The sequence below is a fragment of the Mustela putorius genome, unplaced genomic scaffold, assembly GCF_011764305.1.
Source record: "Mustela putorius furo isolate JIRA1106 unplaced genomic scaffold, ASM1176430v1.1 tig00000551_pilon_pilon_pilon, whole genome shotgun sequence".
Classification (NCBI taxonomy): domain Eukaryota; kingdom Metazoa; phylum Chordata; class Mammalia; order Carnivora; family Mustelidae; genus Mustela; species Mustela putorius.
The window spans coordinates 5,553,195-5,579,657 of record NW_025421412.1 but is presented as its reverse complement, the minus strand read 5'-3'; the positions used below and the strand labels follow the sequence as shown (position 1 = coordinate 5,579,657).

At 44.9% G+C, this 26,463-nt stretch overlaps 1 protein-coding gene across 1 annotated transcript in view; it reads right to left on the bottom strand.

Moving 5' to 3' along the window:
- Window positions 1–352: 352 nt before the first annotated feature.
- EFNB2 (ephrin B2) overlaps window positions 353–26,463 on the bottom strand; it is a 44,123-nt gene continuing 18,012 nt past the window's right edge. The window contains exons 2-5 of the mRNA XM_004746055.2: window positions 21,834–22,117; window positions 6,299–6,391; window positions 5,452–5,565; window positions 353–4,042 (exon numbers count right to left, since the gene is read on the bottom strand). Coding sequence (XP_004746112.1) covers window positions 3,654–4,042; window positions 5,452–5,565; window positions 6,299–6,391; window positions 21,834–22,117 — 880 coding nt within the window. The 3' untranslated portion in view covers window positions 353–3,653. The remainder of the gene's footprint in view (window positions 4,043–5,451; window positions 5,566–6,298; window positions 6,392–21,833; window positions 22,118–26,463) is intronic.

Here is a 26,463-nt window from a genome sequence, read left to right as displayed (position 1 = left end):
TCTCTCACCTGAATGAGATCACGGCTCAGTTGCTGTGATCCAGGTGAAACTAGGGACAGTTTCTCGTGGGGATGCTCCGAACTTGATGAAAACTTACGATAAAATATTATTTGTGAAATGCGAGTTTGAGTTTTATGGGAAAACCAACGGGCTCGTGGCCCTTTGTGAGATTAATAATTGCACTACGTGCATGTCCTGATTTGAAAAAACGGGCGCACAAATGCCCATGGGCGGAAGGCCCGGGGTAACTGTAATTATAAAGAAAACGGAGTAGAAAAGCAAATTAAAATAACAAGTGAAAAACAAAGAAAAAAAAAGAAAAAAGAGGGAAAGGAAAAGACTTTGAAGGCACTTTTTCCATAGGAAAAAAATATTTTATTTTTTTAAGAACAAATTCAGTTTGAAACAGACGTGGAATGTGACCTCACGGGTTTCATTTCTGGGGGCTGACTGCAATGTGGAAGTAAAGCAGACTGAGAACCTAGGACAGGCTAGTAAAATAAAACGAAGAAAGAAAAAAATATTTATAACTCAAGCATAATACTGTGTTACTTACAAATTGGACAACGAAATTTTAAATAAATATCCATGGTACATAATTACGGCACAAATATGCAGCAATTTGGCAACCTTTGATACCATTTTTTCCTCATTACAGTGCAAAGGGGAGAATGACACTGCCGTTTAACAAGCTGTAGCTAAATACATTGCAAAATTCAGATTTTATACAAAACATCTTGCTTAGACTTTATAAAAAACCAACATTGCTCTATGTACACAATCTGGGTAAGAAAAGCCATTTCTGTTTTGTTTTCATGTGTATTTTTATTAAAAAGGTGAATAAGGCTACTGTAACACCCCAAATCCATATACAGCAAAATCTGAACCTATTTACAGCATCTTCACTTAAACATTATGGTGCAAATTCCAAAGTCAGGTGACTAGGGATGATAATACAAGCAAGGCATTTACAGTAACTTTTCCAAAGCTGAACCAACTTCAAATAAAGGGACAGTTGGTAGATTGTCATATTCTGCACCAGACACAAAACAGACGCACAGAACACTTTTCAACTGGTTGCAGGTAACTCTTCATCAATTCTCTGATTTCACAGTTTAGCGATTAACCAAAATGTAGCCAACTGATGAGACACACATTTGATTTCATTAAAATCAGACTATTTCCCATTTTTCCCCTTCTTGCCCCTCTCCCCCATCCTCAAGGTGAATTTTTGATGGCTTACAAGAAACTCTTGTACGGATGCACGAAAAGGAGAGGGTAGGGTGATGGAAGGAATCACATATGGACTGTGGCTGGTCGCCATGGCAACCCTGCACAGACCTCTGATAGAGATATATATAATATATATTGCAGATATATATTATACATATATGTACACACGTACACCACTCACCCACTCAAACATACACACACGCACTTTGGACCAACATCATTTTCAGGTTCAGGAAATAGAGAAGGAATAATTTCTGTGACAACTCGTTTTTGCGGTATTCACTGGAGGTTTGAGAACCTTAAAATGCTGTTGCTACATTTTTTTTTCTCCCAATTCAGAAAGCAAAGTGTTACCATGGTAACGGGACTATGTTAAAGATGTCTATTTTGCATAGCACATAAAAAGTAGGTTTCCTGTTTACTCGTTTTGTTTCCCAGAAGGGAGGGGGCCAGGGGACTGGGGAGGAGGGTGGGGGGCGGGGCCTGGAGCTGAACTTGCCGCCGCAGCCCCCCCACGTGACCCGGTGGGTTTCAGAGAACACTCGAGCTTGAGCCCCAAGGCAAGGGGAAACACGACGCAGGGAAGAAATGCCCGGACATCTTGCCACTGTTCAAAATATGGTTCGGTCACATCCATTTCCTGGTGTTTGGGGCCTGCATTTCCTAGTCTAGGTTCCGTGAGATGCCTTCAGAGGACTGGGTTATTTTTGTATTTACTCTTGTTATTGTTGTTTGGGGAGTGTTGCTGCTTCTTCCCAGAAGTAGCTGTCCGATTTTTCTTTTTTAAGCACTGGGCGTTGGGACCACGCAATTGCCACGAGTGAATTTCACATCCTCTAGCGTGATTTGTGTGCAATCTTAAATATATATTAGTAAAAATCTTTCATTTTCTACCCCTTGTGTTCTATATCCCTATTATAAATACGTGCTATCTTCCTTCTCCCCCTCGACGTCATCACCGATTTCCCGCTTAAGGACCCCAAGGGCTTCCCCGTGTGCTTCGCCCAGACACAGAGCAGCCTGGCTGTGGCCTCGCTCGGTACCCTCCCCCGGCCCACGCGGCAGACAGGACAGCACCGCCAAAAACCAACCTGTGGGGAGGCTCCGTGGCGGAGGGGGTGGGGGAGGGGCACTGGGGGGAGGGGCGGGGATTCCGACCTACCTTTTACATAACAGAACTCCTCAATAACATCAATGATGATGGAATTACAGCCTGTTTGACCTTTGGCTTTTCAACGTCTAGGTCAGATTTGGCTCTCTGCTATTCTCCTAAATGCTTTCCCTGTGTTTAATAAAATGTGATCAGGATAGCAGCTGAGTCCGCTCTAGACCTCATCCAAAGCAGACCGACTCTCCTACAGCTTCCAAGCTGTACATCTTACTGCCGGCACCACAACAGTCCTGCCCGAATCCGTCATCAGCGCCCACGGTTCCCTTCCCTCCTGGCCTGTTCCTCCCCCAACAATGCCCCTTTGTTCTCCCCAGCGAAGAGGACTCTGGTTTTCCTGCACGTTGCCATGCGATCAGGGCGGATTCCTTCAAAGGCACCCTCCTCCACTGTGAGTGGTGTTGTGTCTCCTACTTGCCTCTTAAAATCTCAGCCAAACCAAAGTGCTGTGCTACTCACGGGGCTCCCCCCGACCGGACTCCGGACTCCGCTTCGGAGGCGGCAGCCTGGAACTGCATCTGCAGACAGCCCTTTTCCCCAGCCCGCCCCCTTCCGCGAACTCCTCCGCCCACGGCCCCGCCTGGGGCGCCTTATTAGCAAACACCATTTCTAGAAGTGTATTACCCATTCCGTGGTAGCCGTGGCTGCAGGTGCGCGGAGCAGGAGACCCCCAGACGTGAGTGTTCCAGCAGTGATGCAGAGTGCAGAGGGAGAGGGGCTCTCCCGGGAAGCACGGCAGAGCCCCGGAGATCGGGCAGGGGCGCTGGGGGGACGGGGTGCCATGGTGAGGACTGGAAGCTGGACCTCTCGGAAGCCTCCCCCAGCCCGAGGTCTGTGTGTCAAGTCCGGACGCTCCGCAGCAGGAGCGCCCGGGGCAGAGGACTGCATGTCCGGGCGCGGCGGCCCGGGACTCCTGCCCTGCCCGGGAGGCTCGGTCTCCCCCGGCTCCCCGCAGGCCCGAGTGCCGGCAGCGCATGGCTTGGAGGTGGAGGGGTGGGAGGCGAGCGCCGCAGTCCCAGCGGGGCCCCCTCTGCGCCCCCGGCTCCCCGCGGCCGGCGAGCATCTGTCTCCGCCGCGGCCGGGGCGCTCACACTAGAGAAGCTGTCCAACTCAACAGGGCTCTCCCGAGAAGCGGCGTTCCCTCTCCCCCGCTGCGCTCCAGTCCAGGCGACGCGCAGGGGGTCATCAAACCCTCCCCGGGCGGCCGCGGGCCAGGACGTTTCCTCCGGGAAAGCCAAGGCACCGCCGAGTCTCAGACCTTGTAGTAAATGTTCGCAGGGCTCTGGGGGGGCATCTCCTGGACTATGTACACGGGGTGCCCGTAGTCGCCGCTGACCTTCTCGTAGTGGGGGCAGAACACACTGTCCGCAGTCCGCAGCGGGATGATAATGTCACTGGGCTCCGAGCCGTTGGTGCCGCCGCCGCGCTTCGGGGTGGCCAGCGTGCTGAGCGACAGCGTGGCCGTGTGCTGCGGCGAGTGTTTCCGGTGTCTCCGCCGGTACTTGAGCAGGAGGACCACCAGCGTGATGATGATGACGATGAAGATGATGCATCCTGAAGCAATCCCCGCGAATAAGGCCACTTCGGAACCGAGGATATTGTTCCCGGAATGTCCGGCGCTGCTGCCGTCTGTGCTAGAACCTGACCGGTGGGGACAGAGGGACACGGAGCAGAGGGGTTACTGCCGGGCCGAGCGCGGCCGGCGGGTTGCGAAGCCACACCAGCCGTGGGGGGGGCCCGCCAGCCTCCCCCCGGCCCCCGACCCCCCCCCCCGACCTCGCCCCTCGCGCCCCTCGCGCCCCTCGCGGTCGCAGAGCCCCGCCCCAGCGGCCACAGCCACGCGGCTCCAGCATCCGCACGGGCGACCCAGGTCCGGCTGTGCCGGCTGCTCCCAGCCACCCGCGCCAGGGGCGAGCTACGGCGGGGATCCGCGCAGGAGGAGGCCCCTAGTCCGGGCAAGTGATTCCTGCCCCCGCACGCCCTGCTCTTCGCCTCGCTCCTGGGCACCGGCCTCGTGGGAACCTCACGCTGCCCGCGTTCTGGAGACGAGCCCTGCCCACTGGCACCGCGGCCGGGGAGCGCCCGGGGACTGCTGGGGCCTGGGAAGACGTTCAACTCCTAACTCGTTTGTATTATTTGATTTACACCTAAAATATATTTGGAAGGCGGCAGAAACTCTCACACGGAACAGGCTGCCAACCCAAATGTTAAGCACGAAAAAAAATCGCCTGGCATCATTATATGATCCATTTATCAGTTTGTCACAAGAATTTGACACATCTTGTCATTGAAAGTTAGAAATAACAACTTCCCTCCTTGAGGCTCAGAAAGAGGGGGGACATGGCCACAGATGCCGGATTCACACAACTACCAACCAGGCACACGCACCCCGGATGCGGCATGGCTGACGTCTGTCCAGCTACCGCTACACACAAATGTCATCCCTGTGCAGACAAACACGCAGCCAGCTGTCCAAGGACTGCGAAGAAAATGAAGTTCAATGACAGCCAGCTTTCCCTGGTATTCTACACTGTGGCCAGGGATCCCTTTGGTATTTTATTTTACACCGAAAACGCGAAAAAAAATTCTAGCCATATAACCACCTGAAAAACACGGCATTATTCAATATTTTAAGATGCTGCCACCTAAAATGTAGAAGCAGATCAATCGGGCTCTTTGTGGATTAGATATAATTAGATGAGGGATTAGTACATTAATTACATATACATTAAGATTGGCTCTAAGCTAGTGTTGCAACCGGCACAATTAAGTGTGACCAATAAAAATAACTTTGGTCTGAATGAGCGGCACTCATAATTGGTCCCTACATCTGATGAATTCTGCTCTTCTGAATGTGAACCTTTCGTGGGAAAGAGTTCTTTTGTTCTGACTGTGTAATGAATAACAACCAACCGAGAGCAAAGATTACCGACTCTGGGAACTCCAAGTTCACCCCAGTGGTGTCCAAGTGCTCAGACTCTGTTCTACCTCTTGGGCCCAGAGGCACCCGGGACGCACAGACCTACCCACACCCCCTCATGCTGCTATACCTGGATTTGGTTTGACAAAAGGACTTGTCGTTGAACTTCTTCCATTTGTACCGGCTTCTAGTTCTGGGCGTCGTGTTGGATCATTATGCCTGGTGGACCCAGCGGAACTCGCATCTATATGAGAAAGAATAGATTACTTACAGCCCAGGCGTCTAATGCGATCTAGCTCTAGGAGCTTCTGGATATATATCTCAAGAGGCATAAATAGTAACGAACGTTAAGATTCTTTATGCAAAGTGCTGTGACATACAAGAATATAATTTTCCTTTTAAAACAAAACGGTTATACTAGTTATTTCAGAGGTTTGGATTCTGAGGCCATCTGTGCAAACTATAGGGATTCTTGCATTTGGCAGGCAGAGCATTGCAGATGACATTTCAATTTAAACGAGCAAGTTGATTGACTACTATACCAATTTCTAATTAGAAGAATAATTCTGCACCATAGGTTATCTGTATGTGAAAAGGCTCAGGAGCTCAAGTCTTCTGTAGTCAAGAGGCAGAAATGGGCAAAATGGCAGAAACTTAGTTTTCGCTCTGGGTATTAATTTTTGGATCAAAGAGGTGTTTTGCTTTTAAGAAGAAAAAAGAGTGTATATATAAGTATATACGTTAGATGGCAATGGACATCGTAGCTGGCCGACCTTAACTTTTAGAGGAATCTCCAATAAAAGAAGTGCGTTACATTGACTTGAGGCAATCTGTCAGTGGCTCAAGGTACAGAGAAATGTTTGCTTTCAAAACTAAGCTACGAGGGAGTGAAGGCGGGTAGTAACGGCATTGGCGCCACACTCGCTGGGGGCCGAACCAGATTACAGTGGCTTCATGAAGCAGCAGATGGTCTTTACCTTGTCCAACTTTCATGAGGATCTTCATGGCTCTTGTCTGGCACACCCCTCCCTCCTGGTTATCCAGGCCCTCCAAAGACCCATTTGATGTAGCTGATTAAAAATAAAATGGACAAAACAAAAAAATAAAGAAAAAATCAGGAAATCAATAAGCCAAGTTTACATGAACATGAAATGTCTGAAAACAATTTGAAAAATAAGAATTCACTCTTAGTCACAAGTTTTCTGAAAGTATGGAATGCTGAAAGCCAAACATAAAAAAAAAAGAAAAGAAAAGAAAGAAAAATGGAGACTGTCAACACTGGGCACACATGCTATCTGGTTTCAAGTTTACTTAAGCGCTTCCTCCTTCCTTCAGAACCAACTGATTTAGTGGTAGTCCGTACATAAAAGGGACAGCATCATCCAAAAAGCTACTATTTCAGGGTCAAAGTCAAAAGAGCACGAGAGTTAATACAGTCACTTTAAAATGTGGTAATCATCCCACAACACCTGCTTCCTCGACTACAGATTTCCTGCTTCAAGAACAATTAGCTTGATGCTCCTGTGTGCCAAGCATCCGAGTTCGGTAAACACTAAAAGAGGCGACTCCCACACCCGCTTTCCTTCTTTCCCAGCCTTATTCGAGATGAAGAAGGAGGCTGAGACTCAGGCCTTTCAAATTCTGAAGTTTCTCTCTATCATTCTGTACTGGACCAGTAATAGCTAAGTCTGTTCTTATTACCGAGAAGGACCTTGAGGAAACCCTTCAACCCAGCTACTTGCTAGAGGACAACTTGACCGACAGAGGGGACCACACATGTCCTCTGCTGGGTCAGGGCCCTGGGGCAACAACCCTGGGGGGTGTGAGAAGGGCGTCCTGCAGCCACTGGCCTCCTGCTGACCAGCTTGATTTGCTTCCCACTTCAAGAGGGAGGGGGAGGAGAAAGGATGGAGCATTTGGCCATTTTCAGTACTTTAAAAAAAAGAGCCTATGGTCTACTGAAAAGCACTGCTGTTCGGTCTTCTTAGGATGGTGTGTCCTCTGATTAGCACTGTAACTAAAGCTGTGAAAAGACAGCCTGCCAGGGACTTTGCTGAGGAAGAGGATTTAAGTTACAGGTCAAGTTCCAGAAGAGAAAAGAAGGTGGAGAGTGCTAGACATTTTCATTCCTCCAAAGTTCAAGGGACAAGGAACAGAAGTGTTTCATATACATTTCTGCACTGTAAGTCATTCTCTACTTGGACTATCCCAGGCTTGTCTACGAACACTGTACTTCTCAAGGCATGGAAACAGGGACGGCATTTCTGGTCAAAATAAATCCGAAGACATTCTTTTAACGGGTTGTTTTCCAAATGGCAAAGAAGGGCTACCTGCACGAAGAAATACGCGCTACAGATAACGGTACCGGCTGCAAAATGAGACCTACTTACTTGTCCTTGTGCTCTTGAGTTACCGACTTTTACTTTCACTGTTTCCCTTAAAAACAATGGCTGCTTCTTGTGTGTATAAATATCTCTTTGCTTATCTGAGTGTTTCCTTAAAGTTTACAGTCTTACAATCATACCTCCCTCATCTGCTGATGCTGGCACTGAGTTCCTCCTGGGAAAATGGGCAACACTGCCATCATAATTTGGGGGGTAAAAAATAGACAATGTCTTCTTGTAGATTGTTGAGAAAATATCTGGCAGAAGACTTAAAACAAGTACCTATAACGAGACTTTATATGCCTCTGTGAATCTAATAAAATCTTTTTTTCTCCCCATTTCTCCATCCGCTTTCCCTTTTCCCTCCTCTAGGCAGGTTCCTAAATTTTGAAGCGTCTTTGCCTCCTAAAGGCATAAAACAGTGTGATTATCTGTGACCAAGCACCCTTTTGAGAAGTGCTAGAATCTTCACTTAGTTCAAGTTCTCAGTTGATCTTTCTCAAAAATGAGGAAATGTTCTCATGTAGAAAAATGCAGAAAGCTGAAGTCTTTATTTGGCCGATGGCTTCAAAAGTTTAGTTTACTTAATTCAAATGGAATCTCCATGTTTTCTAAGTCATATGCACATAAATGTACCCACATGCAAAAGTGCACCCAAATGCAGTGAAATGACTAACTTTTTCCAGCTAACGGCTTAACAAATATGTTAAAAATAAGATCTGAAGGGTCGTGCTCAGAAAAGGGGGAGGCTGTGGAGGTTTGTTTATTTTAACCTTGAAGTAATAAGGTCAGAGATTCAGATATAAAAGGAAAAAATAAATAAATAAAGGAATGAATACCAGAACCAAAAAGGATAAGACAAGGCAAAGAAGCTTCACCTGGGAACAGAATTCAAAAGTGCTGACTGCTTCTCCTTTGTTAGTTTGGAAGCAAGCACAGAGGAGCGCATCACTGGGTGATTCTTTTTTTCTTTTGATTTTAATTTGTAGTCAACGCCCTTTCTGAATATCAGTTCTTTCACACGGAGCTCCTTTTGGTTTACCCTAAATGTTGTCCAAATAACCCCCCACATAAGGAACTCAAGTATTCAAATTAAATTGCAATCTATAACTTAGCATCTACAGACTCTAAGACGGGAGGAGAGAAATTGTGCAGCAGGAGAATGAACTGCTTTGCATCTTTAACAGTTGAAACTTTTTTATTCTTTGGGGGCAGGGGTGGGGAAGGGGCTGGGAAGAAAGCCTTCTGGCCTGAGTTGCATAGAGGGAAATGGAAGCTTGTGCCTTTGCATGGTTCTTGGGGTTTCAGGACACCAGAGGCCGCTGCGGGTTGGGAGGGGTGGGGGTGAAGGGGGGGGGGTTGCCCAGGAGGTAAACGCATTCCAGACTCTGCTTCATTCCCCTTTGAGTCAACTTGGGAGCAGCAAAGTTTACTGGGAGATACTGAACAATTCATTACTAGTGTTAACATACCATCCCCAAGACCTGGTTGTTTAAGAAGGGGTAAACTCCGTAACAGAGTGAGATGTTCTGCCATGGAAGGACTTTTCCCTGCCCTCTGCTAGGAATGACCCCAGTGGTCACAGAAAGCCCGGTTTTCAGACGTCAGCACCTAACTGAAACTTCAGAAAGTAAACTTCTGAGCATATTTAAAATCACTTAGAGGCACTTGACCTTATTTTATTTTCGATACCACAGTGAAAATTAACCTCACTCTTCCTCCCCTACTGCCTCCTCAGGGAGTGTGAGGAGTGTGGTTCTCAGTGTTGAGGCCACCCTGTCGCTGCCTTGACCAAGGACCCTGACAGATGTCTCATCCTGACTGCACCTCCTTGGGTCAATGAGCTCTGAAATAAAGCCACAATTTTATGATTTCTTCCATAACATCCAGTTACCAGAAGCTTTACAAACAGGCACAGTGGCAGCCTGCTTGAAAAACGAGAAATTGCTCATGCTTGGGGAGAAAAATCTACTTGTATTTCATGAGACAATGTTGCAACATTTTTACTGTTGATTTGAATGTATTAGGAATTCTTAACTTAGAGAAAGTAAAAATAAATTGTTACCTCATCATACTTAGTTTTTCTTTGGGTCTCTCTGCCGGTGTTAGCTAATGCCACCACAATTACAGTATGACTAAATGGATGAAATTGCATTTAATCATTTAGAGACAGAAAAAACAAACGAAAAAAAACCCCCAAAACACTGATATACCTAAGCTTTTAGTGCCCAGACATTTATCCCCCATGGCCTAGAGGAAAAAAAAAAAAAAAAAAGAGAGAGAGAGAGAGACACTTTATAAAATTAAAAATTACTAGAAAAGTTTCTCCATCCAGTTAGAAAATAGGTTTAATAAAGATACATGGGCATTTTATGGCCTGCTTTTAAAAGCCTCAGCTTTGGGGATCTAATTGCAATGCCGTAAGTATACTAAAATCACTAGATTGCTCCCCTCAGGCCTGATTTTCAGTGGGTGGAGATCATTGCTCAGCAAAAAAGTACCCTGAGTTCACACTGCCTGAGACGTTCTTCACATCTGAAAACTGCGCCGGCCACCATCTGTGGTTTTCCGTGAATGTGCACACGGACTTCCACTTTGCTGCAGTTCTGACTCACGGGCAATCCTACGCTGGTTATCAGAGTATGGAAAAGAGAACCGGTGGATAAAATGGACTAAAGGGGCAAGAATCTTCCTGGCTGTGTTTTCTAGACTGTGCCCACGGAGAGGAAGTAATAGTGCATTTGAACATGGCTTCGTCTGATTGTTACTGCCCTGCACCCCGGGGGGCTGTTTTCAGTCTATCACATCGGGACGCTGTGCTAATCAGATGGAGAATTCGCTGCTGGGTTTGTGCGGATACACGGGCCTCATTCGCCAAGAGGTCAGGAATGAGGGCAGCACAAAAAAATTCTCCAGGATAATACACAGCTTCACTCTGAAGCTATGAAGAAAAATTCTTGGTTATGCTGGAGAGGATGAAAAACACACTCCTACACTCCTACTCTGGAAGGTATTTCAAACTATTTTAAAATGTAGCTTGTTGGAATGGGGCACAGCGGGGGGTGGAGGGGGCGGGGGGGGGGGATGGCACAGGTGACAGACAGACACTCAAAGGCAAATATTTTTATCCAGTTCATCAAAGCACTCAACCCAAGAGAGACAGGTAATAAGCATATCGGGTCAGTAAAGCCAGAGTTCAGTTGACTGTTAAGAATAAAAACCAAAATTATCTAGAGCTACATGGGACATATTTACTCTTTTTTGATTATGAAACAAACAGCATTTGCTGACAACTCTATATCAGTGTCACTTTCCCTACACTACTCTCTTCTACCACGTCATGATACGCCGGCCCTCCTAATTTTGATTTCTTTGGGCCGGTCTTCCCATGCACATCGGTCTCTCCATCAGCTCAGCCCCGACTTAGAAGAACCAGAAGCCTGTCACCTGACAAACTGAGAACTGAAAGAAGCAGAATCAAGAGACATGCTAAGGGAAGCCATGAGACTCAAATAAACATAGCGCACAAACTCGGTTCTTGCCTTGCACCAGGGCTAGGAACCCAGAGTGTCTAAAGGAAGAAAAAAAACAAAAAAGATAGAATGAGATCTGCAAGTAGGGAAACAGGGAGCCTGATAAAAATGCAATCAGTTACTGTGAACGTACAACCCAGGAAATACAAGACCTAGGTCCTTAACCCCTGGACACCAACTCATATCCCAGTGGGGACTACGAAAACAGGGACTCAGTCTCTAGATCTCGGGGCAGATCTTCACGCCTCGAGAATGAGTATCCTTTCAGATACTGACTGAGGAGAAAGATTCCAAACATGGAGATCATAAGGTTCACTGAATGCCAAAAATAAATACCTTTTTCTGTAATTAATAAAAACTTCTGAGACAGAAACTGCTGTATCATGTGCCAAAAGGAGGAAAAATTCACTTCTTCTAACTCCTTTTTTTGTGTTTTTCTTTGTGGATTTATAGTGTAAGAGATGAGGAATGTGTCATAAGTTTCCCAGGGCTCCATTATTTTTGTTTGGGAGGATGTTAAAAAAAAAAAAATCAGCATTATTTCAAAGCACATGGCATTTCATTCCATAATATCAAATTTGCCTTATCTTTGCTGTAGAAATGCTTCTGAAAATGGCCTCAATTTGGAAAAGAAAAAATACAAAGGAAGGTATTTTCAAAGTGAAATAGAGATCCACAAAAAGGTTTTTTGTTTTGTTTTAATCTCTCCTTGATGAGATGGCCCTTGCTGGCATTGGATTAACTGATTTTCGTGTGTGAGGAACAGGTCACAGTTTAAACACTGTATAAGGGACTAGTGAGGTAGGATGTGTGGGTTTCTTAGCCAAGGAAACATTGTTCCAGTATGATAAGAAGAATCACTTGAATTAAAACCACATCACTATGGTTGTGTTTTGAAATTTTAAAGCAGTAAATCATGCATTAAGAATTAATAACTGGCTTAGCCCCAGTGACTTCTACACAACACAATTAATTAGTTTCTCTGCTAGACAGAATGATTTGGAAAAATGAATTTAAAAGTGGAATCACAATTCAGCCCTTCCCTGTAGCATTCTAGCATTAAAACGTGAGTAAAGATACCGGGTATCAAATATAAATGGATGCTCTGGAGTGAGATAGTGTAATTTCATTTCCTCATTTTCAAAGTTTCATTGTCAACAATGATAGGATATTCTGCTTACAGCTTGGAAATAAGAGTAACAACCTTGAAACAGTTTAGTCAACTGTCTTTGTGCGTTTACTGAAAGATTTAATGACATATATTACTTCGCCTCTTTGTATTAATTTTGGGGGAAGGAGGAGACAACCGGCTACTCTATGGAACGCCCAGTATATTCACTGTATCTCCTGTTTTGTGGATCACGTAAGACTTGGGACATTGAGGGAGGCCAACCTATTGCGAGAATAGTAACAATATAAAGTGACAGTCACCACATCTAGAGCATAAAAAATTCTATCACTGCTTACTCATAAAAATCTTTGAGCCATCAGGAACTGTATACAAAGATGCAGGTCGTGACCATCATTAAAGATGCTCAGAGACACAGTTACCTTTGATAACGTAGTCCTGAGGAGTCACTGATGACGTACAACCAGACTGCAAAGGAGGGGGTGGGAAGCAGGGAGTGTGCGCGTGGACACACGGGGATATGGGGCAGCAAAAGACCAAGCTCCAGCAGTGCAGTGACATTTTTCTGAGAAAGATCAAATAGTCCTAGCAATAAGTGACCAGTCCCTCTTTTCTTTCCCTAGAGGCACGCGAACGGCAGGACACTGATTACAGAGTGGTTCACTCTATTTCCCCTGAAAATATTGCTTGCAATGCCTTAGAGTCTCAATTTTTAAGGAATTCTGCTGAGGGAAAACATCCCTTTCTAGGATTTTATGGTTAAAAGTGAGGATGATTTATGCAGGTGGAATCTTTCATTAGGTAAAAAAAAAAAAAAAAAAAAAAAAATTCAGTAAAATCTCATTTTAAAAAAAGTTTTCATCTAGTATGCTTTAAGGGAATTCATCTTATTGTTATAGCAATTCAGACAAAATTAACATCCTGACTATGTGATGGTCAACAGTGCACGAGAGTCGACCTTAATACGGGCCAAAATCTACTGAAAAGAATTACATTTTAAAAAACAGGTGGCCAGATGACCACTTTGATGGAATGACCAAACTCGTGCCAAAAAGAAAGAAAAGAAATTTGGCAAGAACTATGTAAGAGTCCTAAAGATAAAACGTCATCCCCTATTGTCTACATTAACCTTACTTAAGTGCTCAGATTTATAAAACGGAGACTTCCCGGTCAACAGGCTGTGACAACATGTCACTGAGACATCCTGAATCATGAAGAGGCAAGCGTTTGCGTGAATGGTTTCTAGCCCACAATCCACTGCCCACTCCTGGCTTTTTAACAGTCTTCATCATGAAAATATCTGTGTGGAGATACGGAAAGGTCTAGATAGCAAAGGGGGTCGGAGTAGAAAGTGCCTGGCGGGGAGGGTACCCGTCCCGTCCCACAACTTCTTGCTCATTCTATGGCCACTAATCGCTGCAATGATATTAACGGCCCAGTAATTGGGCGTCCGCAGCACTGACGTGGAAAATACCCATCTGAGGCAGGGTTCATCTCTGGGTGGTAAGACTTCACTAGTGACTGAATTAATGTTTGCTGACAGTTTCCAATGTAACACTGCAGAGGAGAAAATGCGCCGCTCTCCATGCGTGAGAGTTTAGATGGACGTGATGTTATTGGCTTTGACCATCCAGAGACCAGGGGTAACCCCAATAAATGCCTGGTCTGAATGTGCCCTACACATGAACCCGATTCCATTCAGGGGACACATTCTATATTCTAGGAATCCAGAGCAATTTTCCACATGTTTGCTTCAATAAAAGAATACCTTCATCTCCTGGTTGAACATCAGGAGCAATGGAACTGGGCTACTTCACTCGTGCAAAAAGCCCTTTTCGAAGCAGAACCCTTGTTAGTAACACACCGCCTGATTCCCCTGTAACATCATCAAATACGCTTGTGCCCGAAGTGCTGCCCATCCGTGCATATGTCCGTCCGTCCAGCCATCCATCCCAAACGTAGCACTTGTATTTGACTAAGAAAATCGGAAGCCTCATCACCTCAGTTTGTGTATTTGAGAAATTTACAATTCTTACAATTTTGCTATTTAGCCACGTTCCACTGAGGTGCCTGGAGGACTTGATAACTTTAAGAACACACAGTAACAGAGTCTGAGGAAGACACGGCCTTGGTGAAAAGATCGAAAAGCAGAGAAATGCGGAAAGGAAATGCGGAAGACCTGACACGCTGCGATTACAACCCCCTTTCCCCGCGGACCTCCCCTCCCTTCCTGATCCTGACCCAGATCTCCTGGTTCAGCTCCAGGGACTACGCCCTAAGTCAGCTCCAGGCCACACGCTACAAACCAGCGTGCAGGCCCGACGCGTTCGGACAAGCACAGCGATCACCAGTGTCTGAACCATGTGAACGTCTTCGTGCTGCTCCGTATGTGCTGTGTGTACCCACGAGAGTCTTTACGTCACCACGTGTGTGCGTGAGCGCTATGCACACTCCCTCTACTAAACCACGCACGGGACGGAACACGTATCTACGTGACGTTTCTTTTTTTTTTTTTTTTTTTTTTAAAGATTTTATTTATTTATTTGACAGAGAGAAATCACAAGTAGGCAGAGAGGCAGGCAGAGAGAGAGAGAAGGAAGCAGGCTCCCTGCTGAGCAGAGAGCCCGATGCGGGACTCGATCCCAGGACCCTGAGATCATGACCTGAGCCGAAGGCAGCGGCTTAACCCACTGAGCCACCCAGGCGCCCCCTACGTGACGTTTCATGTCACGAGGGATGCATGTGCACACTCGGTGACCCGGGGGCACCGACACAGGCTGAAGATGCTGCTCTAAGGGTTCCCACAGTCCTGGCTGGAGCCTCGACCTTTGCATTTCATGGCAGGGTGAACCGTACGCGCCATTTAGGAACTCTCAGACTTTCTACGTTCTTGTTTTCTCACAGTGATAAAAATTTCTCTACCACCTGTTTCTGAGACTGCCAGGGGACACAGAGTATGTGAGGCCATAACACTTCCCTTTTGAAGTCATCAAACACCTAGCCTGGCATCTCAGAATTTTAGGAACAAATGTGTGACTCTTAAGAACTACACAAATAAGTTTTCTCAAAGTGATCCTTTCATGTCTGTCTGTGCCTCTTGGCTATTTTTTTTAAAGTGCTTTATTTTGCTTTTAGTTTTCATCTTCAAGGTGAATATTAAAGGCTATTAAGAAAGAAACTATTTCTCGCTCATTCTCTAGTATTATTCCATTATTTATAAGGCTAAGTGAACTTTAAAAAAGCTATCAATACAGGCACTGGAGATATTAGCATGAATCTTATGAAACTGTAAAGGCAGTTTTACTCTGGGCAATTCATAAAGAATTCCTTTTTTTTCCAAGTAATCCTCATTTCCTAGGGTTTTCAGTCTTTCCCTCCCGTCTTCTCTTCGCTTCACGAAATCATTCTTCTTCTTTCCTTGGTGACTTTTGGGAATAAAGAAGAGCGCCGCAGGCCTCTCACTACTGCCCAGGTGACACCGTTGGGTGTGAACAGAGTCAGTCAGAAGCTTCTCAGTCCAAAGCAGTTAGGCAGAAACTGAGACTGTAACTTCCATGGAAAGAATGTAAGCTTTATTCGTAGGAAAATCAACCAGGAGACTTACTGTTACACTCAGAAAGAGCCCACAGTAGCGTCAGAGGAGGACTTCATGTTATGTTAAAAAATAATAGAAACAGGCGCCTGGGTGGCTCAGTGGGTTAAGCCGCTGCCTTCGGCTCAGGTCATGATCTCAGGGTCCTGGGATCGAGTCCCGCATCGGGCTCTCTGCTCAGCAGGGAGCCTGCTTCCCTCTCTCTCTCTCTGCCTGCCTCTCCGTCTACCTGTGATCTCTCACCGTCAAATAAATAAAATATTAAAAAAAAATAATAATAATAATAGAAAAAACACTTCTAATTATCAGACTAATGAAATGCTCTTCCCCAGCTAGCCTCAGTGACAAGGTGACCCTGACATGATTTTTTTTTCTCTGGGAAAATACACTACATTAGGAGGCTGCCGAAATTATCAATAAAAATACAGTGTTTCCTTTGTGTGCTGGGAAACTATGAAAAAGCTCTGGCAGGGCTGGTGACAGGACAAGCAGGGAAATGATTATATGCACAGAACACTCCTCCCGGTCTGTCTCTTTCGGGTCTTACGGAGGATCTGCTAACAAGCTTGGGCAATTCCACCAACAAAAAGATATATAAATGCAGGTTTCTTGGTCGAGGAAGCCCAGGGACAAAGGAACTTTTATAACACTCTAAGACAAAGAGCAGAGATCTTATAATTAAGTCATGCAGCCTTACTGAAACTTGTAAACTTCTGGAGTTTCATTTTATGGATGGTTTGCAAATAAATTACACTTTGTGGGTACATCTTCGCCGCCCGCTAGCTTGCAGGAAGGCATGGCTTTGCCCTTGGTCTTCTGACCTCACACGCTCTGCTCCAAGGGGACCCCGTGGTTGTACTCATTAGGAGCCAACCTTGGAAATGAGCACTTGACACGTAACACCCACTTAAGCTCATGTCGATCTGCTGAGGCAGGTCCCAACAGCTTGTCCAGTTCACAGATGAAGAGCTCGAGGCCGAGGCTGGAGAAGTTCCTTTTTGAAGACTCTCAAGAACCCATCTGTCGGACTCCGGACTCTCACCCACCGTGCTTGTCTGTCACCCAAAGTGGTGTGTGTAGACAAGGGTCCAGACACCCAAGAGTCTGACGGAAACTCCATTACAAAGAGGACAGTTGTAGGTTAGAAATAGAAAGGTGTTTAAATGCCAGAATTTGGCAATTCTATACAAGGTCTAAAACATAAATCCTCACCCCAAAGTCAGGGACATAAGTAACAGGTTGATACTGTCCTATCATTAAATTTAATGGAAATGAAGCTTTTGCTACGTTTATCATATAAATTAACTCATGACAGAAAACCCATAATCATTACACAGGCGACATGTTCTTATATATCTGAAGAGAAATCTACACGTGAAAGGTTATTCGAAAGCTCCCACAACTGTGTTGCCGGGGAGAGAGGTTACAGTACATCCCATATGTTTTCTGTCAGTTGTCAGACCTACTTCCTGAAATAAGCAAATTGGAAACATGAAAGGAAAACAAACCCAAGTAAATGAATATGTTTTAAAAAATATACATATACACATATATAGTTAACGAAAATGCAGGAAATGAAATCTGCTGTTCCTCTGTTTTGATTCTTGAAGAATAGCGTTTTGTTATATTTGTATATCTGTATATTTGTATGTAAGCATTTTAATTTATTTTGCAATTTTGCTCAGAAGTGAACTTTTTAATGCCTAAGAAACAGCAAAGCGAAGCTGACTGTGGAGGCTTCCAATTTCATATGCTCTGATTTTTAGAAAATTGCTTTGGGGAACTAAACCAATGACCTAGGAAATCATAACTCAGTCAAGCTAGTTCAGCCTTCTCACGGCAAAGAAAGGGAGGGGCAGCTTGGGAAGGCCCACTGTCGTACGGCAGGCATACATTAAAAAACAATCTTTAATCCAACAACTGTTAGAAATAGCGTTCAGACTTATTCCATAAGTCCAAGACTCAGCTATGGGTTTGAGGTAAAATACCACAGAACTTACAGATGGCTAAACTGGGAGGGGCCTGGTGCCCGTGGCTGCCTCTGTCACAGAGCTCAGCTGTGGCCACTGTTCACTTAGAAAGGACTGACACAACAGCACCCATTTTCATCCATCTCTGACTCACACAATCTCGGTAGAGTGAAGGCAATGTCTTTGTTGGTATTTTGCAAGGTTCCATGCTGAAGTCGCACAAGCGACCCTTCATAAGGTCGGATGTCGCAAAGGGCGGACAGACCAAAACTGCTGACTCACTCGGCCAGGTGTTCTCATCTCGAAAAGAAACTGTAAGCCACACACAGGAAGTGTCTACCAGCAAAGTCACTGACACAAACATGGACGAAGGCTGAGAACACAGTTGGAGTGCTCCCCTCCGTGAACTGGAGTGTTTACCGAGCTTCCCTTGAAAACGGGCCCTTAAGAACAGATAGTTACTTCATAAACTTGTTGAAATCTTAAAGACAAACACACCTGTAGGTTATATAAATGCTTACTATGCTTTTAAGGCAATTAAGAATGTGAAGGTCATAAAGAAAGGGGGAGGGGGGCTTTTTCAGACTAAATGGCACTAACATCCCTATTTCTGGATCATTTAAGATTAGGAGTTTGATGATGCAAATCAGGCCTAAGGCTAATTACTGAAATAGGTCACTTGAAAAAGTCAATTCTAAATATTAAGAAAACCCACATATATCATTTTGCCACATGTCAAAGCAAATAATCATCTATGAGAAGAGCTAATGAGGAAGTGTATCATTTTGTCATGCCATTTCCTAAGGGAATTTAGTGGATACTTGGTAGGTTTAAAAATATACTTGCAATTAAAAATTAATATTTACTTCCCAAACTCCAAAGCCTGATGACTATATTCTAAAAATCTGGTAACACTGTAAATCAAATTAAAGGTCTTAGAATTCACAGCAGATTCCATCCATTTCAACTGGAGAAGAGACATACTAACAAGAGATCCTACACAGGATATATTTATCCAACCATAGAATGGTTTGGAACTACAGGCCTCCATCACTGGCCATAAGAAAAACGACGAGAGCTTTCTAGAAAAGAAATCAAAATTCAAGAGATAAGGTGACTTTCTCCTTAAGTGCAGGCAAGGGACTCGACCCCAGGTCCCCAGGCGGCTGGCCCATTGTTTCTGGGATCAGTTTCCCTGGGATGTTACCCAGCACCCGGGCTGACTACTGGCAAACTGGACTGTTCCCATTGGGGGCTAGCATGACCCCACACCGTCACTTCTCTGGTTCCTGCCCGCGGCAAGGAGCCAGCGCATGGGGATGATGATGTTAATACGCATACTCTTAGTGATGAAGGTGCTTAGACAACGAAGATTCGGAGTTGGGATACAGGGTGTCTAGTCGCATCTCCCAAACCCACATTATTAACGGTCTCCAAGTGAGCTGAGGGCCTGAGGTGTTCGAGATACATTTGTGAGTCTGAGTGCTCTCCATTATGCCGTCTTGAATCGTCTTCTTTTAAGTCGAGTGTGACTCCGGGGTGTATGGTGAGTGATTGTGCGATGTGGAAATCAGAGACTTCTAAAAATCTTGGAATTCTCGCAGAAGCAATGGAAAGTCAGCATTAACTTTTTAAGCAATTGTAAAACATGTCCTGCTCGTCTGTCATCTCCTTTCCGGGGAAAGCTGTCTATCAGTGAGTGAGCTCTGCTGGCCGGGGCCGGGCATGAGAAATGAGCTGCTGGCTTTTCCCAGGTACCTATAGTGTCTGCCTATGTCTGTGGCACGGTGGGATCGCTCAAGGGTCTGGGAAGTGTCTCCCCTGGTTGTTGGCCAGCCTTCAGCCCTGGACACTCACCTGGCCGGCAGCCTTCCAACAGCCTCTCACTGTTTCGCACTCTATTTTAAGAAAGATTCTCTTATCCCAGCTACCGTGAGGTTTTACCTAGTAAATCGTCCCTCTGAGGCAAGTTCTCGAGGTCAGGGGAGTTCGGCTACCTGCCACTTAAACTCATGATGAGTTTTTACAGAAAGACAAGGAAGAAATGCTGCTACTGTATCGATTAATATTGGAACCGTAAATTAAGTCCTGCCTCTACATACACACCTGTCACATAATGATGCCTCGTAGTTACGCAGTGCTTGCTCTGTTACACACAAAGGTGATGCACCCCACCTCAGAAGCGTCCCAACACCCCACCTGCACTCGGGGGGATGCACACTGTATGAAGCCATCTTCATGAAGTCATAAATGAAAATAAGAAGATGGAATCTGAGTCTGGGGCTTATCTGCAGGGAAGAGCTGGCTCGCACACCTGGGCGGGACACACAGTTCTTGGGATAGATGCTGGGAACCGCAGGCGTCTGGGGGCTCTAGAGCACCACCCGCCCCAAGGCACCATGGGAGCTCTCTCCCACCTGCCCAGGGGGGCACAGCCTTCCTTGGGAATTCATCAGGTCCCTGCACTACCTATCAGTGTCCTTGGCAGATAGTCTTGCTTAAAAGGTCTTTAAAATAAACAAATAAGCAAGCCACTAGGCTTCCGGTATCTTCCTGGGTTTTACCCAATAGCTATCTTCAATTTTCAAAGATTTCCCTACTATTTTGTACACTTTACCATCCCGCCTCCTTGTTTCATCCCTAAGAATGCTTTTATTTTCATTTTATGATAATTATTCTTTTCAATCTATAATTTCCCACTTCCCCTTTCTCTGTGGCACTGATTCTTGCTAAGCCACTCTCTCTGTGTCAAGTTGGCTTCCAAATAGGTTCTGAGGCCCTGGTGTTTCAGGTTTGCCACAATGATGAGATGATTAGACAGCTATGACCATCTTTGTCTTAATAACTCATGTAGTAAAAAACAGGGTATTCTTGAGCACTAAGTAAGTATCCAGTGAATTACTGACTTTGCCTTCTCAAGAGTAGCCAGAAGGCTGAGAAAGCCATTTCCACCGGATCACCAAGAGATGGTTTGGGATCCCAGGACAGAGCTCTGCACCCCCGAAGAACCGATGCCGGGGTTCATCACGTGCGCACTCCTGCCCGGTTATGGGCATAGTTTTACACCAAAGAAAAAGAAAACCTATTTCATGGCTTGAGTGAGAATAATCGCACAGACTGCGCTCGGACAAAACCCTGGGCCTGGAACAACCCTCTCTTTGTGCCCACACATTGCGGGCTCCTAGCAGGCATGTGCTTGGATGCCTGAACCCTCTGCCCTCCGTATCATGAAGGGAGGAGCAACAGCTCAGATATGATCCTAAGGGTATGTAGTACCTGTTTCCTGCAACAATGTGTCATATTATTGCGCAGATGGAAGGAGAAGGTAATTCACTGAACAAACCCAAGTCTTATACTTCTAAATCTGGTTTTAACACATCAGTGTGTAACTCTGTTTTGCCTCTAACCCCCTATCCTTTGACTCTATGGGCTCCACATGGAAAGGGCACCACTACACCACCTTGTTCACCGTTCAATCCCTAGCACTTACACACAGCTTCTGTCATAGAGTAAATACTAAATTACTAAATGCGTGAGTGAACAGATGGACGGATGGACAGATGGATGGGTGAAGAGAAAAGTCATCGCATAAGATTTACCTATGAGATCTCACCAGTGGTCCTTAAAAATGTTTTGTCAGTAGAGATGCTGAGTATATTCATAAATATCCATTTATTTCAATACTATAAAAACTCTAGGAGGTTTTCTCCTCTTTGGGTATTTATATTATCGAATAATATTGGTACAGGGTCCTCATTCAATTAAGGTTTCTTAAAAAAAAATGGACAATTTTCAGCAAAGATTCTCACCAAATTATTCGCCACAGAAATAATTTAAAAAATCGATACAGACTTATTTAGCTTATTTTAATTTCTATAAGATAAATGAATAAAATTATACTTACATATAATGTAATAATCTCTGTTCTTCTGAAATTCTAGACCCCAGAGGTTAGGGCTGAACTCTTGAAACTTGATAGTGAATTTTACATCTTGGTCTGGTCTGGCACAGTTGAGAAGAGGGGTATTTTCCTTCTTAATAGTGCATCGGTCTGCCTGGTCTTTATCAACCATATAAACTTTATAATATTCATACTGGCCAACAGTTTTAGAGTCCACTTTGGGGCAAATAATATCCAATTTGTCTCCTATCTGTGGATATAGTACCAGTCCTTGTCCAGGTAGAAATCTAAAAAAGCATAAAAAAAAAAAGCCATTGAGTTGATAAAATTAACAATTTTTAACGATAATTACAATTCAGCCAGTGTCAATAATTCCAAAGTACAATTTTATAAATCCATTTATACAATCCATTTTTGGATTGGATTACAATCCAATTTTATACAATCCATTTTTGTATTTGCCAAAAGTATCTTAGTTCAGATCAGCAGGGGATAAATGTATTTAGGAATTAGCCTCTGAAAAAGAAAGAAAGAAAGAGAAAAAAAGAGGAAAGAAAAGAAAGGAAAGGAATGGAAAAGAAGAGAAGAGAAGAGAAAAGAAAAAAGAAAAAAACCCACTCTCTCCTTACTCTATGCAACAGGATCAGTCAACCTCCTGACATTCCTTTCTACCGCCCCCTCGCTTGTAATATTTCAGTGCTCCTTTGTATAACTTCACAATAACTTTTCCTAGGTGGTGAGTCACACCTTCACACCTGTTTGTTATTTTTCTAGCCCTCGGCAGCTTTGGTTTATTGGACGCGCCATAGAAAGATGGCGTCAATTCCGAAGAAGAGTGGGTGCGCTAACACTTTGTTGTCCTGTTAGTTTCCATTTGCTGTTGATGTTAATTAACAGACAAGTTTCATCAAGAATGTTTCAAATTACTTATCGTAATTAGTCAGTCACTGATCAGACAATGGGTTTTTTATTACACCGAACAAAAGAAATGTCTTACAAACCCATAAAAGATAACCAGAAATAACTCCCTGTCCTATTGATTCAGCTGCAAGATGAGAAGTCCTCCCAGGGCGAGGACAGCATCCACTGTCCCTGCTCCACAAACCTTTTTTTTCCTGCCTTGAGATGTATTTGCTCCAATTAATTCTTAGAAACAAATCTTTAGAACTAAGATGACGGATACAATACCCCCTTAATGCTTACAGCTAAAAGCTTCCCTCCTCTCCTTTCTCCTGGTTGCTTGCCATGCTGCTGAAAGATCTTTCCTAATGGGGAGTTTCTCTGAGTAACTGGAACAAGAGCTTTCTAATGAACATCCATCCACAAGTGCGAACACTAACAACACACTCAGAAACCCCATCTAGTCCCTCCCTCGGTCAGCAGCCAAGCCTGCAGGCTCATTAAAATATTAAAGCCCAAGAACAAAGCATCACATCTGAATCCTTCCAATCCAGTCCCTTATTTCATCAGGGAAGCCCACCAGCCATGACAATTAACGGGTCATCATTCACGAAGAGAGAGAGCATGGGAGCTCCTGGAGGATAGGGCACCTCCAATTTCAAGCCCAGACTGAGGAAATGGGTTATGATTTATGCTAATGAATGGTATTAATTTTCTGAAAAGTGCAGGAGGTTGTTATGAACCATCACAGAACATAACAAATTATAGTATAGATTTATATTAAAAACCAATACTCTTTAGGGCAGGAAAAATTCATGCCGCATGGTAGTTTGTCACCTTCTTTGGGAATGTGTCATTTATAATCCCAAAGAAAGTGTGGTCCCCCCCGCCTTTTTTCCCCCAAGCTCCTTTAGCAAGGGCATAAGACATTTCATTGACAGACAGAAAGAAGGGAAGGAAAGAAAAGTGAACAAGACACATTTAACAAAGCCTTTCTCAAAATGAACATCTTTTAAATAAGAATGACACATTCCAAACAACCAAGTGTGCACCCTTGAAGGCTATTTCTAAAACTTTTGACAAATGAGGACCGCCATTCATGAGAGCCTCTCCGTGACTGTCTTGGCCATTCATACAGTTTTCTGGGGAGATGCTTTGAAAAGTCAACTCCCAGCCCCCACCTCCTGACTGCCCATGTCATCTCCGTAGGCCATTCTGTCTTTCTTGCAGGTAAAACACAACTCTGGGTTCTAGGAGAGGATCTGAGGGCTGAACCAGAATGTTCATGGATGAATTTCTGTTGTCTTTACTTCTGCCCCTCAGTGATTCTACGTGTCCTTTGGGTTAGGAAGTGGGGGCAGGTTGCCCGGAGGAGGGTATGAAGGAAGCATGGTGACCATTACGCAGCTCACCTTCCGAACACAATGTTTTCCTCGTGTCTTATTCCTTGACATTATCAGGAAATCTTCATTGCATCCAAGAACCAGAGGCCGATCCCCGCCAGGGGCCCTCCCCACACCGCACATTTTTGATTCTCAGTCTGCTCCTTTGGGAGCCGGCACAGAGCGAGCAGCGTGCAGTAGACTGTGTCAGAAGTGTCCCCAGGCCCCAGCCGAGGTCTGTGGGCCTGTGTCTGCCTCCTCTCAAAGCTCTGGCCTTCACACCCATCCACTTTTACCCCCGGGCCACTTCTCCAGGGGCTTGCCCAGGCTTTAGAGATCAGGATCCTTGGCAGCCAGAAGGACCCATTTTCTTGTGCATCCAGTCAGTTTCCTTAAGGAAATGCATCAAATGTATCAGACCTGCCAGCCGCATGCGATGGCTGCGCATCTCAGAACTCTCCCACATCACACCCCGTGCGTCTGACGTCTGGCTCACCAAGCTCTTTCTTCATTCAGAATGCTCGCTCGAACCTGTTCCCTTCATGAGAGGGTTGGTTCTTTTTTTTTTTTTTTTTTCCTTCATGCTTAACCAAAAGATCATGGGAATTTCCAGCCAGCCATGTAAGTTACTGCTTATGGCTGTCTCTTCACTCACCAAATCTGAGTTACAGCTTCTGCTGATGGGGCTGAGGTCAAGAACCTCCGGCCCCTGGGCCAGTCTGGCTAGGAGGACCACCATGTTTTAGACTGTATTTTCAGAAGGCACAAATCATGTAAAGAGTGGCAGCTGTCAGTGATGGGGGAGTGACGGATGCGGAGGGTAAGTCATCCGATGGCTTGGCAAAATGAAAGGGGGGAGGAGAAATCTCGAATTTCAATAAGCATATTTGATATGCTCATAAGAAGTAAATCTTGATGAAACCCACTATTCCAAATGCTCCATAAAGTGTCTGTTTACTTTTCAGAATACATTTTGGCAAAGAGCATGGCAAGGGTTTGATCCTTTTCCCTGAAAAAATAATTGTTTCAAGAATTCCTTAAAAAAAGACCCAGCACTTGAGTGCTTTAAAGGTTTACTTAAGCATATGTATACACAGATACACAAGATACATATATAGAAATGTAGATATGCATATCTACATATAACCTGGTTTACATACGATTTACACAGAACATACTGTATATAAAAATATGCAAACACATATTTAAACTGGTTAGCGCACCAGTCGTTCGATTGATGAAATTACAGTTTTCAGCACAGAGTGTAGCTGAGTTGAGAGTCTGAATCAAGAATTTCTTGCCTACATTACTACTGCGCACAGTCAAGCCCCCCAAAACCCCTTTGCTCCTCAAGAACCCTGTTTCTAAGGCAACATGAGAGCAAAAAGAGAGTCAAGCAAGCGTAATGATGAAAGCATCTGTTTTGTGCTCGATGCCCCGAGTGACAGAGGCGTAAGGTGCTCGTGGTCAGGAGCGTGTAGTCCAGCTCCCTGAGGGCAGGCAGAGCCCATGTGTCTGGTTCAATGTTGAATGTCTAAGGGCTGACAGATAGTAAATGCTCATAAATAATGCATTCATTGAAAAAATATGAAAGAACAAATGGAAGGGAAGATATACACAAATTTAAGTCAAATTATGCGCCATAGATTTTGCAGATTTAGGCAAGGAAGAATTCTGCAGACGGGCCCAGCTAATGTTGGGAGGACAGGGGTGCGCTGAGGGCAGAGACGGAATTTCTAGGACGTCATTCCAGGCACGATGGGTATTTCTGAAGAGCAAGGAGCAGTGCAGACAGAGCCTCCGACCCGTTCTCTCTGGAAGGATGTGGGAGTGTGGCAGTCTTCTACGGTGCCTTCCCATTCAAAATGCAGTGCAGTCAGCCCCTCCAGAATCACTAATAACGGACACACAGCTGCTTTTGAGAACTTATTCTCCACGAAGCACCGACAGAGGCCCCTTCCACCACATTATCTTGATTTAATCACTGCACACGTACGTAACATGCAAAACAGATGAAGCCCTGCTGTGCCAAACAGGAGACACGACAGGAAAAGCCCCCTTTCTTTGCACACTTTTCAGTTCTCACTGCATCACATTAGAGCATAAATCTGGTTTTGTGAAATGCAATTTTTTTTCTAAATTGAGCTTTGCATAGATAAGCCACGAAGTTAAGGAAAACGAAGAGAAAGTGAATGGCCATGCAGGCTTGCAGTCATCCCATGGAGTCTAACTCCATGCCAAGCAGGTGCCTGCTGTGGAGGCTGCTCCACAAGTAGTCCCTTGAGACCACGGCTCACAAAGGCAGCCATCTGGTAACCCAACCTTGCCCCAGGAGGCTGAGAACCCATAGG